This window comes from Dryobates pubescens, chromosome 25 (genome assembly GCF_014839835.1).
Source record: "Dryobates pubescens isolate bDryPub1 chromosome 25, bDryPub1.pri, whole genome shotgun sequence".
NCBI classification, from domain to species: Eukaryota; Metazoa; Chordata; class Aves; order Piciformes; family Picidae; genus Dryobates; species Dryobates pubescens.
This window is the reverse complement of record NC_071636.1, coordinates 308809-322572: the sequence shown is the minus strand read 5'-3', so window position 1 is coordinate 322572 and position 13764 is coordinate 308809. Positions and strand designations below refer to the sequence as shown.

Below are 13764 nucleotides of genomic sequence, written 5' to 3'. Positions count from 1 at the left end.
AGCTCTGTGGTTCTGAGGGAGCAGGTACAAAGGAGGGACACAAAAATGATCAGGGGCTGGAAATGCTCTGCTACGAGGACAGGCTGAGGGAGCTGGGGGTGTTCAGCCTGGAGAAGAGAAGGCTCCAGGGACACCTAGCAGCAGCCTGCCAGAACCTGAAGGGGCTACAGGAAGGCTGCAGAGGGACTGTTGCCAAAGGCCTGCAGGGACAGGACCAGGGGCAAGGGTTTGAAATGAGAGCAGAGCAGATTGAGATTGGATGTGAGGAACAAGTTCTGCCCCAGGAGGGTGGCAGAACACTGGCACAGGTTGCCCAGGGAGGTAGCTGAGGCCCCATCCCTGGAGATACTCAAGGTGAGGCTCAACAGGGCTCTGAGCAACCTGATGTAGTAGAAGATGTCCCTGCTGGACTGGATGAGCTTTGGAGGTCCCTTCCAGGCCAACCCACTGCATGATGATTGGATGACAACCTGCCCACGAGTCACTCACCTGACAGGAGTCTTGCCAAAGCTAGTCCTGGACCTGTAATTTGAAATGTGAGAGAAAGCTTACAAGACAGTTGGAGACTTAACATGAATCAAACACTGGAATGAGCAGGCAAGAGTATTGAGAAACTGAGGCAGTGCCCTAAACCAAGGAGTCTTTAGTTGCCAAATGTTCTCCTAAACCCAGAAAAAATCCAGGATTCACCCAGGGAAAAGCCCAAACACAAACCCACTAAATGTCCAGGGGGCTGCTTAAACCCTGACACAAAACCTCTGTCCCAAAGATGCTCTAATGCCACACTGACTGCCCTCTGCTCCCCAGCACTCTGTGTGTTTTAGCACTGGGTCTGGCAGCCTTCTGAGCTTTGTTTCACAGCACCACACACCCAGATGTTCTGCTAAGTATTCAAAGCAGACATCTGCACCCAAAAGAGACCTTCCCAACAAGCATTATCCACAGGAAAGACTTCAGGACAGGCTAGTCAAAACATCTCTGCCAAGTGACAGAAACCAACTGCTTGTGGAGCTCAAAGCAGCCTCCTTCCAGTCTGCAGCACTATCTACTCATGGAAGCCTGGGCAGAGACTGGGGGGTGGGAATGCTGTGGTGCTGTCTTCACTGGGATAGTTATCTTCCTTCAGCTCAGGACAGAGGTAGAAAAGGGTTTCAAGCCCTCCAGTAAAAATGCCAGAGGCCCTGTCTTAGGCACATGCAATAACCATCTCCTGTACAGCAAGAGGTGAACACATGGAAGCCCTCAACATCTCAATCTGATCTTTGCATGGTTCTGAAGTTTACCACCACAGGAACCAGAGCAAAAGGAACACTACAGCAGAAATGTATCCCTGGCAGGCAGGAGGTTCCCCCTACCTCCAAACCACCTCTTCCTCACTCTGACATACAAACCAGCAGCAGCACAAAGCCCCTGAGGTCCTGGCAAGCCCCAAGTCGAGAAGGGCAGATCACAGTACATTAGAGGTTGGAAGGGACCTCCCCAGATCATCCAGTCCAACCCCCCTGCCAGAGCAGGGTCCCCAGGGCAGTCCACACAGGGATGCACACAGACAGGTCTCAAATGTGTCCAGGGAGGGGGAGCCAGGGCCTGGCAAACATAAATCCCAACTGAAGAGAGAGCTTTGATACAGAGCCTGAGCTGCAGTCATGGGAGATGACAACGTGGGTTCTGGTTGCAGTGACTTTGTTTCTCTTGATTCACTTCACCAGACTCAGCAGCCAGCAGCCCCTGAGATATGAAGATGCTCTTTTGGTAGCCGAGGCTATGGATGCATGTCAGAGCTCAGCCTCCACACAGCAAGCAGGGATCTGGATCCACAGAAACCTCCCTTTTCACGTGCTAAGAGAACTGTTCTCATCTGCTGGGCTTCACTGGGACGGAGCTTGAGGTTAAGCCTACAGACCCAGCACTTGCTGTGACTGCAGTGCTACTGCCTGTGCTGGAGAGCAGCTGAAGAGCAGGGCTGGGGCTTGCACCTCAGCTTTAAGGAGCAAGGGCAGGCTTGTGCCTACCTCAGGTGCACCTCACCCACACTTCCATCACGCTCCTCAAGGCTGGCTCTGGCAGAGCTCCTGGCATGGGTTGTGTTTACAGACTGAAGGGAAAGACAAAACTGCTTCCTGGGAGCCACTCCTTGTCCCAGCCCAGAGGAACCAACCTGTACGGCTCTCGGAACGCTGCAGGCTGCAAGGGGCCTTCAGGATCACCCAGTTCCAACCCCCCCCACCCAGCCCAGGCTGCTCAAGGCCTCATCCAGCCTGGCCCTGAACACCTCCAGGGGCCTGCCCTGCACTCAGTTCCCTCTGTCACTACAAGCCCTTGCAAACAGTCCCTCCCTGGCCTCCTCCTCGGCCCCCATCGGGTACTGGAAGGCTGCTCCAAGGTCTCCCGGGAGCCTTCCTTTCTCTGCCCAGACTTCAAGGGGCAATTGCAGCTATCAGGAGCTGATTAAGCATTAACAAAGCAGAGCTCTAACTGCTGTGCCCAGGCCAGTAACTCTTCTCATTCAGATTTCAACTTGTCCAACAGGTCCTTCTTACATTACACTCAGGGCCTGCAGCTACACCTTGCTCTGGCAGGTTCTATTTTAACACAGTTAAAAATGTTTACTAAAACTGATTTTTTGCCCCTTCATTTCCCTTCACAGCCTGACCTATGCTAAATCCTAGGCGCACAAACAGATCCCAGCAGCTCCAGCAAGCAGCAGGTTCTGCTCAAGACAGGCCTGCAGACAGCCCTCAGAAGCAGCAGCATCAGCAGGGCACCACACCCACCGCAGAGGGCTCCAGAGCCAACACTTGTGCTCAGGACTGCTTCTCTAACCTGCTGTTTATTGAAGCCACAACCTTTAGGACACTCTTAACAATCCCAACACAGTAGCACAAAGGTTTTCTTGAATCAATACTCAGAAGATATGTGGGGGGAAAAAACTGTCCTGAAGCCAACCCTCTGCACTTGAGAAGCAGTTTTCATCTCCTGGACTTCTCTCCAGTCCACAGAACTGTCAGGGTTGGAAGGGACCCCCATGGCCAGGGACACCTCCCACCACAGCAGGCTGCTCACAGCCACCTCCAGCCTGGCTGCAAACACCTCCAGGCAGGAGGCTGCCACCACCTCCCTGGGCAGCCTGTGCCAGGCTCTCACCACCCTCCTGGGGAAGAGCTTCTTCCCTGGAGCAGGTAAAGGCATCTCACACCCAACTCGTACAAAGCAGGGCAGTGCTGCTCAGGGTGGCCAGCAGTCAGTCCCTGAACAGCCTCCAGGGCCAAGAGAAGCTGACCTGGAACTTGAGGATGCTCTGACAGAGTCTTTGAAGAGGTTTCCTTGGTTTTGTCACTGAGGTATCACCAGTCCCACACAAAGCCTCTGCTCTCAGGCAAGGGAAGCCACCCCTGAACAGTGCTTCCCCTCAGCACCAGAGAGCTTTTCACTACCCATTCATCCCCCAGCAGGTTTCTTGATGTCACCTGGAGAACCTCACTCCCATCAGGTTGTTAGATGGTCCTTAGCCCAGGCACTGCTGCACTCAGTGTAGCAGAGTGAGAGCACAGCACCTCACAGACCAGGACACCACCTTGCTTCCTGAGAAGAAAACTCCTTCTGCAGCTCCCAGGACCCCATCACACAACTTACCCACTCCACAGAGGAAGGTGCTCAGTAAAACTGGCTCCATTGACTGGTGTCCAAATTACAAACCCACAGAATCAGTGGTCAGCTCCACAGTGCTCAGCTGTGCTCCCCACGGGTGCTCCAGCACAGGCCTTAGGGCATGCAGCTATGGTTCATGCCCCAGAGATGTACAGGGCTAGGAAAGCACAAGGGCACAGGGCCCAGGGAAGGAAAAAGAGCCTCCTGCTATACACACAGCCAGAGGCAACCCACACATACTCTCAGATGTAATTCCTGAAGTTATAATCCCCTTCAGCAGAACGTGTGGGCTCTAAAAATAGGCAAGGACAGGTCAGAGGCACTGCCTTCCCTGCACGACCCCAGCATGCCAGCTCATCAGCTCATTACAGCTGTGACAGCACTCCAGCTGGAAACTGACTCCTTAGTGGCCAACCCTCACGACCATTCTGCACTGCCCAGTGGTCTGTCACAGCATGCTGGATCACCCCAGCGCCCAGCAAAGGCTTCTGCAGCACGGGGAGAGGAGCAGCCCCCTTCCCCTCACCCCTCTTATCAGCTCTTCCTGCACTCTGCCCGAGCGGGGAGCCGGCCCGGTCTCTCCCGGCTCACAGCAGTCATTCACTGCAGCTCTCTGTCTGCAGGGCACACTCAGTGCCAGGAAGGACTGAAAGAAACCAAAACAAATTAAACCCAAACAACCAACCTCCCAAACACCCACCCCCACACCCCCCACGAAAAAAAACACCTGAGGCAGTGCAAGAGACCCAGCACTCAGCCAAAGCACCATCCTGAAGGGGAACCCTGGCTGGGGATTCCTAAGCCTCCAGTGAACACAGACTTCGTGCTTTGTAAGGGCAGACATTTAATCCTAGAACTGAAACAGGGAAGAAAAGAGATTTCCCAGCTCCTCAGTACAGCTAAAGCTGCACAGAACCCAAACCCTGCTACTGGAACTAATCTGTAAGAACAGTGGGAATTAAGCAGTGCAACATTCCAGGCCCAAGCCCAGATGATTTTCATAGCAGTGAGCATGATGCCAGCTTAGCACCAGCGCTGCCTTCACCCCTCCTCCCCCCAGACTGTTACCTTCTGGCAGGAAGTAAATAGGTAGTGAGAAAAAGCAAAACACAGTGCTGGCACCCAGAGCACAAATCAGCCAGACCCATGGGGACTCCAGAACCTATTAACATGGCTCAAACTCCTCTAAAAACCTTCTCTGTGGCTTCAGAAGTGTTGCAGAGCCTTAGGTGGGACTTCTCTAGGGCAGCAGTGACAAGTGACCTGAGCTGTGCATCACCACACCTTTGGCCTTTGCCTGAGGAAAGCCTTTCAGCAAGCTGATAAGGAAAGCACTGCTCACACCTCCCAGCTGAACTCACTACCCAGGCTCAGTGAGGTCTGAGAAAGGCAAGATGAGGAAACCACAGCATGCAGTGCAAGCCCTGGAAAGCCAAGAGCCAGTGTGGGGAAAGGCAACAATGCCTGCCTGGAACTTCAGGCAGCAAGAAAGCCACAGGAGGTTGGTTGAGCAGTGAGCTGCCAGCACACTGCACACCACAATGTCACCATTGCCACTGCCCTGGGCTTCACAGCTGCCAGCCGGAGTAACCACCCTCTGCAAGACACCCAGGGGCTTCCTCACGTTTGACAGCACCTTGTGGACTGACAAAAGGGAAGACACAGCCTTAAGAAAACAGTGGAGTGTGACAAGGGCACAACAGCAGCAGAAGCAGTGGGACAGAGGAGACAAGTCCCAGGAGTGCAGGGTTCACCAAACCCCAGCACTTACGAAGCATGCTTGTGGGTGCTAAGCATCATGGAATGGCTCAGGTTGGAAGGAACCTCAGAGATCATCTACTCCAAAGCACCTCTCAACTACACTCAGCTGCTCAGGGCCTCATCCAGCCTGGCCCTGTGGGGAAGGGGCACCCACAGTCTCCCTGGGCAGCCTGTTCCAGCGTCTCATCTGAAATACACCACAAGTACCTCTGGTTCTCAGCTCTGTCGTCACATGTTTTCAGCATTACCTGCACCTCTTCCCTCCCAGGGAGCATCTGCACTTGTCCTCCACTGATCCAGTCTCCAGAGCAGTTCAGAACCACCTCTTCCAACCAGCTGCATTCTCAGAAGGAAAAGTCCACATCCTACCAAGTCAAGTCCAGACCAATATTTGCTCCTATGCAAAGCAGTTTTCACTTCAGAAGGATCACCAGAGAAGGGAGCTGCATTTCCTTGGGGCAAAGAAAACTACAGCTAAAAAACCAGACCACAGCTGAAAACCCAACCCAAAGCCAAAGCTAAAGCACCCCCATGAATGTCCTGAGGGGATCAGCAGATTTTCCAGGGGACAGAAATAAAGCTCAGTCTCCAGTTTTCAATGAACTGCATTGATCATTTCTTTAGATCAGGTTTCAACAAGAAGAGTGCTCAGGTGAGACAGGATAACAGCAGTTCAAGAGCTGCCAGAGTAACCACAGAGTGATGGAGGCCGACTGGCAGCCACTGCTGGGTGGCAGGTAGGAACTGCCCGGTCTCAGCAGCGCTCGCAGCAAGCCCCCAGCAGCGCTAGGCAGCTTTCCACAGGACAACCACCACCACCTGACTGTTCCCCCATCCCCAGGACAGGATGCAGTAGTGCTTAAGCACCTCCTTAAACATTCAGGATGTGAAAAATCCAGACACTTATCTAATGCAAGCACAGCATTGAAGGCCCTGTGAGACACTGGCACAGGCTGCCCAGGGAGGCTGTGGCTGTCCCCTCCCTCCAGGTGTTCCAGGCCAGGCTGGATGGGGCCTGGAGCAAGCTGGGCTGGTGGGCTGGAACAACCAGGGGAGGCAGGAAACCTGGACATGAGCACTATTCAAATGCAGACAACACTGAAAAAAGCTTTTGCTCCTGTTTCCTTCTTTTTCCCCCTTCACATCTTGCAGAAGAGTTGATGAGCAAGCAGGCAAAGCATCTGAAAGCAGAAGTTCAATACACAGAAATATCCTGACCTCAAATGCAGAAGTCCCATTTTTCCCTGGTGCAGAGGCTGGGGTGCACTGGAGCTAGTGGCTCATGCTTTGCATAGCATTCCCCACTCAGCTGAAGCTGAGCACAGCAGGAATTAGCCAGCCTTAGCCACTGCTGGGTCAGTCCACACGCTGGGAGATCCTGTGCTGCTTTCTGCCATGGTAAAACAAACACCTGAACAGAAGTGTCAGGCAAACCTCTAAGCTGAACAGTTCTATCAGCAGTAATCTTCTCACCCCCCACACCTTCTAACAGCTCAGGTTCTGCTGGTGCTCTCCAACTAGCTTCTATTCTGCACTGGCCTCAGGTATTATATCATGAGGCCTGATCTCTGCCCTTCTCTAGCTGCCACACCAATAGAAACATCCAACCCTATTACTGTTCAGAAAGACACAGATGAGCCTTGGACCATTTCTCTCCTGCTTACTACCAGGACTGAGGGGGAACAATGCTTCTGATTATCAGGTCTGTGTACCTGGATCTCACTTGGCCCTGCAAGATCTGGTTTTCATAGCAGCAGACAAAGCACACAGATACTGAAGAGCAACTTGGCTTTGGGTAAAGCTCTCCTTGCTCACACAAAGGTGAGACCTGACACCTACCCCTTCCCTCACTCCATTTATCTTCCCACAGAAATCAGAGGGCAGGGCTGGGCAAGCCACAGTCCAGGCTAGAGCTGACATCCCTGGGCACAGATCTAAGGGCACTTCAAACCTCCGCCGCTGTGGTGTTACCTACTCTGCCATGCAGGTCAGAGTGGCAAAACACAGACCCATGCAGGCTTCAGCATTTCCAAGTGACATCCAAAGGTCCCTCAGGAAAATGCATCTGCAGCCAGCCCAGCACACCCAGCACTGTTTTACCAGTAGCAGCTCTTAATCCCCTTTTTCTGCCAGCCTCCTTCCCAGGTAACTCCTTGGGACGCCTCAGGTCACTGGTCTCACAATGGGAAAGGGAAGAGGAGCACAGCAGAGAAGGTAGACACAGGGGAAGGGGGGAAGCTACACCAATGAAAATATGAGAAAGTAAAGCCAGCAAGTTAAAGGAGAAGAGAGCAGGGAAGGACACAAGAGCTCATTCTGCTTTTCTAGCCCCTGAGCTGGCTGACAACTGTCAAGCACCAATCAATACACAAGCCAGAAGCTGAACAGAAGGGTGAGATCCAGCAGTTTGAATTTCAATTACCTAGGAAGTTGAATGCTATTTTGTTTGGCTCCAGTTAATGAGGCAACTATCAATTTCCATTAAACTTAAAACTGTGCTTCCAAGTAATCTAAATGGTGGGCTCAGAACTCCACCAGGAGCTCACCCAGCAGACACCACTAAAATGCTGTTCACCAAGCCCAGAGTGAAGCAGGCTGACCCCTTAATACAGAGGCAAAGTTTCTCAGGAAACCACAAGATGCCAGAGGATTCCCCAGGATGGGGAATGCAGATTAAAGGTTCACCCTGAACTGATGCAATTCAGCAGGGCAAACCCAGAGAGGTTCAGTCATGGCACACCGGGGATCACCTTGAAGGCCAGTGCCATCCCGGGGGGCATTAGAGGGGCTATGGTTAGCAGGTCAAGAGAGCTTCTCCTCCCCCTCCACTCTGCCCTGCTGAGGCCACATCTGGAATATTGTGTCCAGTTCTGGGCCCCTCAGCTCAAGAAGGACCTCAGGGAACTGCTTGAGAGAGTCCAGCACAGAGACACAAAAAGGATTAAAGGATTGGAACATCTTCCTCATGAGGAGAGCCTGAGGGAGCTGAGGGCTCTGTAGCTTGGAGAGGAGCCTGAGGGTGACCTCATTGCTGGTGCTAAAGCTGTGCAGGGGCAGTGCCCAGAGGCTGGAGCCAGGCTCTGCTGGGGGATGCCCAGCACCAGGGGCAGTGGTGGAAGCTGAGGCACAGAAGCTCCATGGAAACAGGAGGAAGAATTATTTCCCTGTGAGGGTGACAGAGCCCTGGGGCAGGCTGCCCAGGGGGTGGTGGAGTCTCCCTCTCCGGAGACATTCAGGACCTGCCTGGATGTGTTCCTGTGTGCCCTGTCCTGGGTGCCCTGCTCTGGCAGGGGGCTGGGCTGGATGCTCTCTGGAGGACCCTTCCAGCCCCTGAAGAATCCATCCCGTGATTCTGTGAAATGAGGTTGACTGCAGGCTGGTTTAGACTTCTACTCCAAAGAGCTCTTTCTTGAGACCTGCAACTTCTCCCCAGGTGACAATGAAGAGTTGGCAAGTGAGACACTTGCCAGTTGTGCCCTTCAGCAGGAGGCCAGCAGCAGCAGCCGTGCCCAAGCAGGCACCGAGGCGCAGGAGCTCGAACCTCAGGCTGAGGCTGTGGAGCTCTGCCCCTGGAGCAAAGGCTTTGGAAGCTCTGCAGATGAAGGAAGTTGTGCAAAACGTTTTGGAACAGACCTGGGTGATGAAATTGCTTCCTCTGCCTAGCTTTGAAGTGGAGGAAGAAAGCTGCAAGAAGAGGTCAGCTGTGCTGTAGCTGCCCAGCAAAGGCTCTGCCAGGAGCACCTGCTGACCTGCACCCACAGGGCTCAGCACCACACCGCTCCCAGGGAGGCCAGCACCAGGCCTGGCCACCTTGAAGCGCTTCCCATCAACAAGCAGCAGTATCCTGCCTCTACCAGTGATGATCCCAGTGAAGCCTCTAACACTGTCCTGAAACATCTCACCCTGGTCACTCCACACTGTGCAAGTTCCCAATGTCACCAAGATACCAAAAGCTTTGCCTTGGGACAGGATGCTAACAGAAACTGGAACTTACTACAGGACATGGGCCTGGTGGAGAGGGCCATGGACATAATCAGGGGTCCAGAAGACCTCTGCTGTGAGGACAGGCTGAGGGAGCTGGGGGTGTTCAGCCCAGAGAAGGCTCCAGGGACATCTAATAGCAGCCTGCCAGTACCTGAAGGGGGCTACAGGAAGGCTGCAGAGAGACTGCTCCCAAAGGCCTGCAGGGACAGCACCAGGGGCAATGGCTTGAAAGGAGAGCAGAGCAGGCTGAGATTGGCTGTGAGGAACAAGTTCTGCCCCAGGAGGCTGCTGGAGCACTGCAGCAGGCTGCCCAGGGAGGGGGCTGAGGCTCCAGCCCTGGAGCTATCCAAGGTGAGGCTGGAGAGGGCTCTGGGCAGCCTGACCCAGTGGAGGATGTCCCTGCTGGGTGCAGGGGCTTGGACTGGGCGAGCTTTGCAGGTCCCTTCCAACCCAACCCATTCTGTGATTCTCAACCTATGCTGCAAAACTGCATTTATAGCAGTTCACACCTCTGATGCTCTTTCCACAGCCACCAGAAACACACTGGTGCTCAGAAAGTCAGTGTAAAGGCAGGCCAGAGCCAGTGCTGCTCCCTGTGACTCAACACCCCACTGAAATACTTCTGCACATAAAGACAACAGCTCTCAGGCAGCTTGTCAGAGAACCTGAAGAGGATGTTTCAAATCACCCTGGAAAAGATGTTATTAAGCCAAACCTCCTGTGGTAAATACCCCCCAGCCCAGAGTCAGAGCACCAGATAGAATCAATTCAGGAAGTGTTCAAAGGAAATATTAAGTTAGTCCTTGAGAGACAACTCAAGGAGAAATGCTCTGCTTCAAAAGAGAAGCAGGCACCTAGGCAGAACAAGCAACCTATGGTCAAAGCAGAAAGGCAAAAGGGGACAAAAAGACCCAAGCAGAGAATCTCACAGGCACAAAACCACCACCAAGTCCACGGGCTCCAAAGAAAAGTAACTGCCCACAGTACCTCCAGGAACTGAGCCCTCCCCAGGCCTGATGCCATGGTGTGTTGGAGGCCCCTGCTGCTATCAGCCATGGCAGTAGCACAAACCAAACTCATGGAATCCAGGGAGAAAATCAGGGAGAAAGGGGAATGTAAATTAAAACTTCTCTCCTAATTTATCAACACTCACCTTGCCCTGCATGCAGCAAGAACAGGTCCCTGCCAAAGCACTGCCTCCCAGACTGCCTGCAAAGGCACTACAGTGCAGCAGGCTTGAAGGAGGTTCCATTTATCTGGACACGGACACAAAGCTAGTGTCAAATTAAGAGGGAAGGACAAAGAGGAGCCTGATTCACTGGGGCTGAATTGTGAAGGGACCACACATCCATCTGAGGCACAGCAGAGCTCCCAGCACCCTGCAGCGCTCCTCTGACAGCTCCGAGCACAGCCTGCAGCCATGCCGGCCCCAGGCAGCCTTGCTGAACCCCTGACAGTTGCTACAACGCACAGGTTTGAAGAAGCATCAGGAGAACCAACACCACTAGGAGCAAAACCTCCTCTTTTCCTGAGGGAATCCAAGCACCTCCCCAGGCAGACAAAGGAGACTTCTTCAGCATCGATTACGAGGTCAGATTTGGCTCTGCACCTCCTCCCTGCTTGCAGGAGCCATGTTTGCCCCCAGACTGTTCAAGCCACCAAGGAGCAGATCTCTCTGGGACAGCAGAGGCACAGGATTAAATGAAGCACACTAGAAAGCAAAGGGATGTGAGGCCACCCTCAAGAGATGGGCTCCCTCCTGAGGAGGAAGAGGAGGCACCACCATGGACAGCTCAGGCAGCACCCTTACCCCAAGCCTCCCAGTAAACAGGACTCTCAGATTCACAGAATGGGTTGGGTTGGAAGGGACCTCAAAGCTCATCCAGTGCCACCCGCAGACCGTGGTTTGAGCCAAGTGGGAGCAGCGCACGTGGGGCTGCCACGGAGGACTCCTAACTCTACAGGCTTCAAAGCCAGCGGTGCAGGACCTGAGCCGATGAGAGTCAGGGCTTGCTCACAAGAGTGAGACTCGTGCCAGTGTGGCTACAGCACCACAGCTCCCTACAGCACTCACGTCAGAGCAGCAGTGGACAAAAATAATTTGCTTGAAGCATGTCCCAGTGAAAAACTTGTCCTGATTCATCCACCCAGTGTCAGCTGCTAACAGAGGTTTGATATCAAACCGGAGACGAACGTTCTGGCAGTACAGGAAATGCCATTTGCTCATTCCTAAGAGGCTACAGCAGAGCTCAGGCTCAAACCTACCCACCTGTAAACGGGCACAGACAGCTCTGAATCTCCGCTGAACCTCTTCAGCCAGCAGCTCAGCTGCCTGTGACACTTGGTGCCAGCTAGAGAGGCAGCTGCTCGCAGTCAGTTTCACAGTGTCTTCTCCCACGCCGAAGCAGATAGCTGTACCAGCACATGGGGAGCAGCTCCATGGGGTTTGTTCAGCCACTCAGGAGCCTCCCTTCAGCCCTGCACACAGACTGCACTGCCAAAGGAACAAGCTAAACCAAGCCAAGGCACACACAGAGTGCTTGCAACATCCCGGTCGGGTGTTTCAGTAGGGCTGCCGACACTGACCCAGTTGTGCTTGGGCTCCCTGGGAACCTGCTGATACTGTTAGGTTTTATGAGTCTAGGTCATGAAAGTTATTCTGAAGAGAAGGAACGAGGGGATTTCAAAAGGACATCCTCCTCCTCCTCAGCCTCCAGCTCAGAACAGAGCGGGCATCACCCAGGGGCAGTGCCATGGCGCAAGGGGTTCCAGAGCTACGCAGCCGCTCCAGGCAGCCTCACGCTTGGGCTGTTGATGCTCTTCGGCAAGCGCAGCCCCAGCAACGTGGAGGCTGTGCCACGCTCCCCAGGGACTTCAACACCCAAAAAGGAACCCCAACCGAGCAGGGCACCTAGAAAAGACATCGTTTTCAACCAGCAAACACCAACCACCTCGTCCCCAAGCACCGTAACGTTTTAAAGCACTGTGCACAGCAGCTACCACACAAATTCTGTCACTAAATTATCCCCTTGAAAGAAGTAAGGGCAGAACTAGGAAGATCCCACACGAAGCTGAGATGCAACAGGGGTTTCCTTTCTGGCCGGATCAAATGGCACTTTGAAAAGGAGGGGTGGTGTTTTCGCCTTGCTCTGTTGGCACCCGAGGCTCGTCACATAAATGCAGGCAAGTAAGAAGCACCTGAAAACTTAGTCATGCTGCCACATATCCCCTGCTAATTACCCGTAGGGCTAAGGAGCTCTCCACGCAAGCTCTCAAAGCTCAGAACGATGGTTTTCCACCCTAACTCCGAGTCCCCTCCAGGGCGGGCCAGCCGGCACAGGGCACCGATGTTCCGCCCCACGGCCCGGCGGGGTCCCGTCCCTTCCCGCAAGTACACAGAAGCGGCAGAGCCGCCAGCGGCTCAGCCCCACCAAGTTCCGAGCCCGGGACCGGCTCTGGGCCGCAGCAGCCTCCGAACCTGTCTCCTCCAGGCGTCTTATTCCCGGCGGGGGGACAGCGGCGCCGGCGCCCCTCCGCGCCCGCCCGACGCTGACCTCCGGGAGACGCCGCTCGCCGGCGGCTAACGCGGCCGGCCCCGCCGCTCGCTCTCCCGCCGCGGGGGAACCCCGGCGCCCCCCGCACCCGCAACGCTCCGGGCCCGGGACCCGCCCGCAGGCTCCCCCCCACCCCGCGGACCGGCCCCGCCGCCCCTACCTGGCCGCAGCGGCTCGGTGATGCTCAGCACCAGGAGAAAGAGGAGGAGGAAGGTGCCGCTGTCCGCCTTGGGCACCATTTATCCTCCGTTCATCCTCCCCCGGCGCAGCGCCACAAACCCGCGGGGAGGGACGCGGGGAGGGACGCGGAGAGCGACGGGAGGAGGGGCCGCCGCCGCCGGGCCCGCAGGGGGAGAATCCCGTCCGCACAGAGCTTTTCCCCTCCGGCGTCCGCCGCCGCCCCCGGGCGGGAGCCAGCGGCCCTGGCTGCGGCGGCGGCTGCGGCGGGAGCAGCGCGGGATCGGGCGGCGCCACGCTGCGGGCCGCCCGCCTGGCTCCGGCGACGCACAAGATGGCGGCCGCGGCTCCCCGCCGCCTTGGCCCCGCGCCGCCACGCCCCCTCCCCGCCGCGCGCGGCTCCGCCAATCGCCGCTCGCCGGGGCAGGGCCCGCGCACGGAGCGGCACGCGCGCGGCCCGGGGGTGCGGGCGGCGGGGGCTGAGCCCCGGCCGCGCCGTGACCGGCGGCCGCGCCGGCCCCCACCGGCCCCACTCGGCCCTCACCAGCATGGCGACCGCGCTGCTTCTGTCCTCCCAGTACGGCCTTGCCCCCCCTTTTGATCGCACGGGATGGACTCCACCGGTGCCCTCCGGCCCCCA

The 13764-nt window shown here is 55.5% G+C and overlaps 1 protein-coding gene across 2 annotated transcripts in view; it reads right to left on the bottom strand.

The window, feature by feature from the left end:
• The window catches only part of DGCR2 (DiGeorge syndrome critical region gene 2), a 42955-nt gene extending 29462 nt beyond the window's left edge, over positions 1–13493 (bottom strand). Inside the window, exons 1-2 of one of the 2 annotated variants that reach the window (XM_054172829.1) lie at positions 13108–13493; positions 490–522 (exon numbers count right to left, since the gene is read on the bottom strand). In XM_054172829.1, the coding sequence (XP_054028804.1) occupies positions 490–522; positions 13108–13186 (112 nt within the window). In that variant the 5' untranslated portion in view covers positions 13187–13493. The remainder of the gene's footprint in view (positions 1–489; positions 523–13107) is intronic. The other variant, XM_054172830.1, reaches the window with a different exon arrangement.
• Positions 13494–13764: the final 271 nt, after the last annotated feature.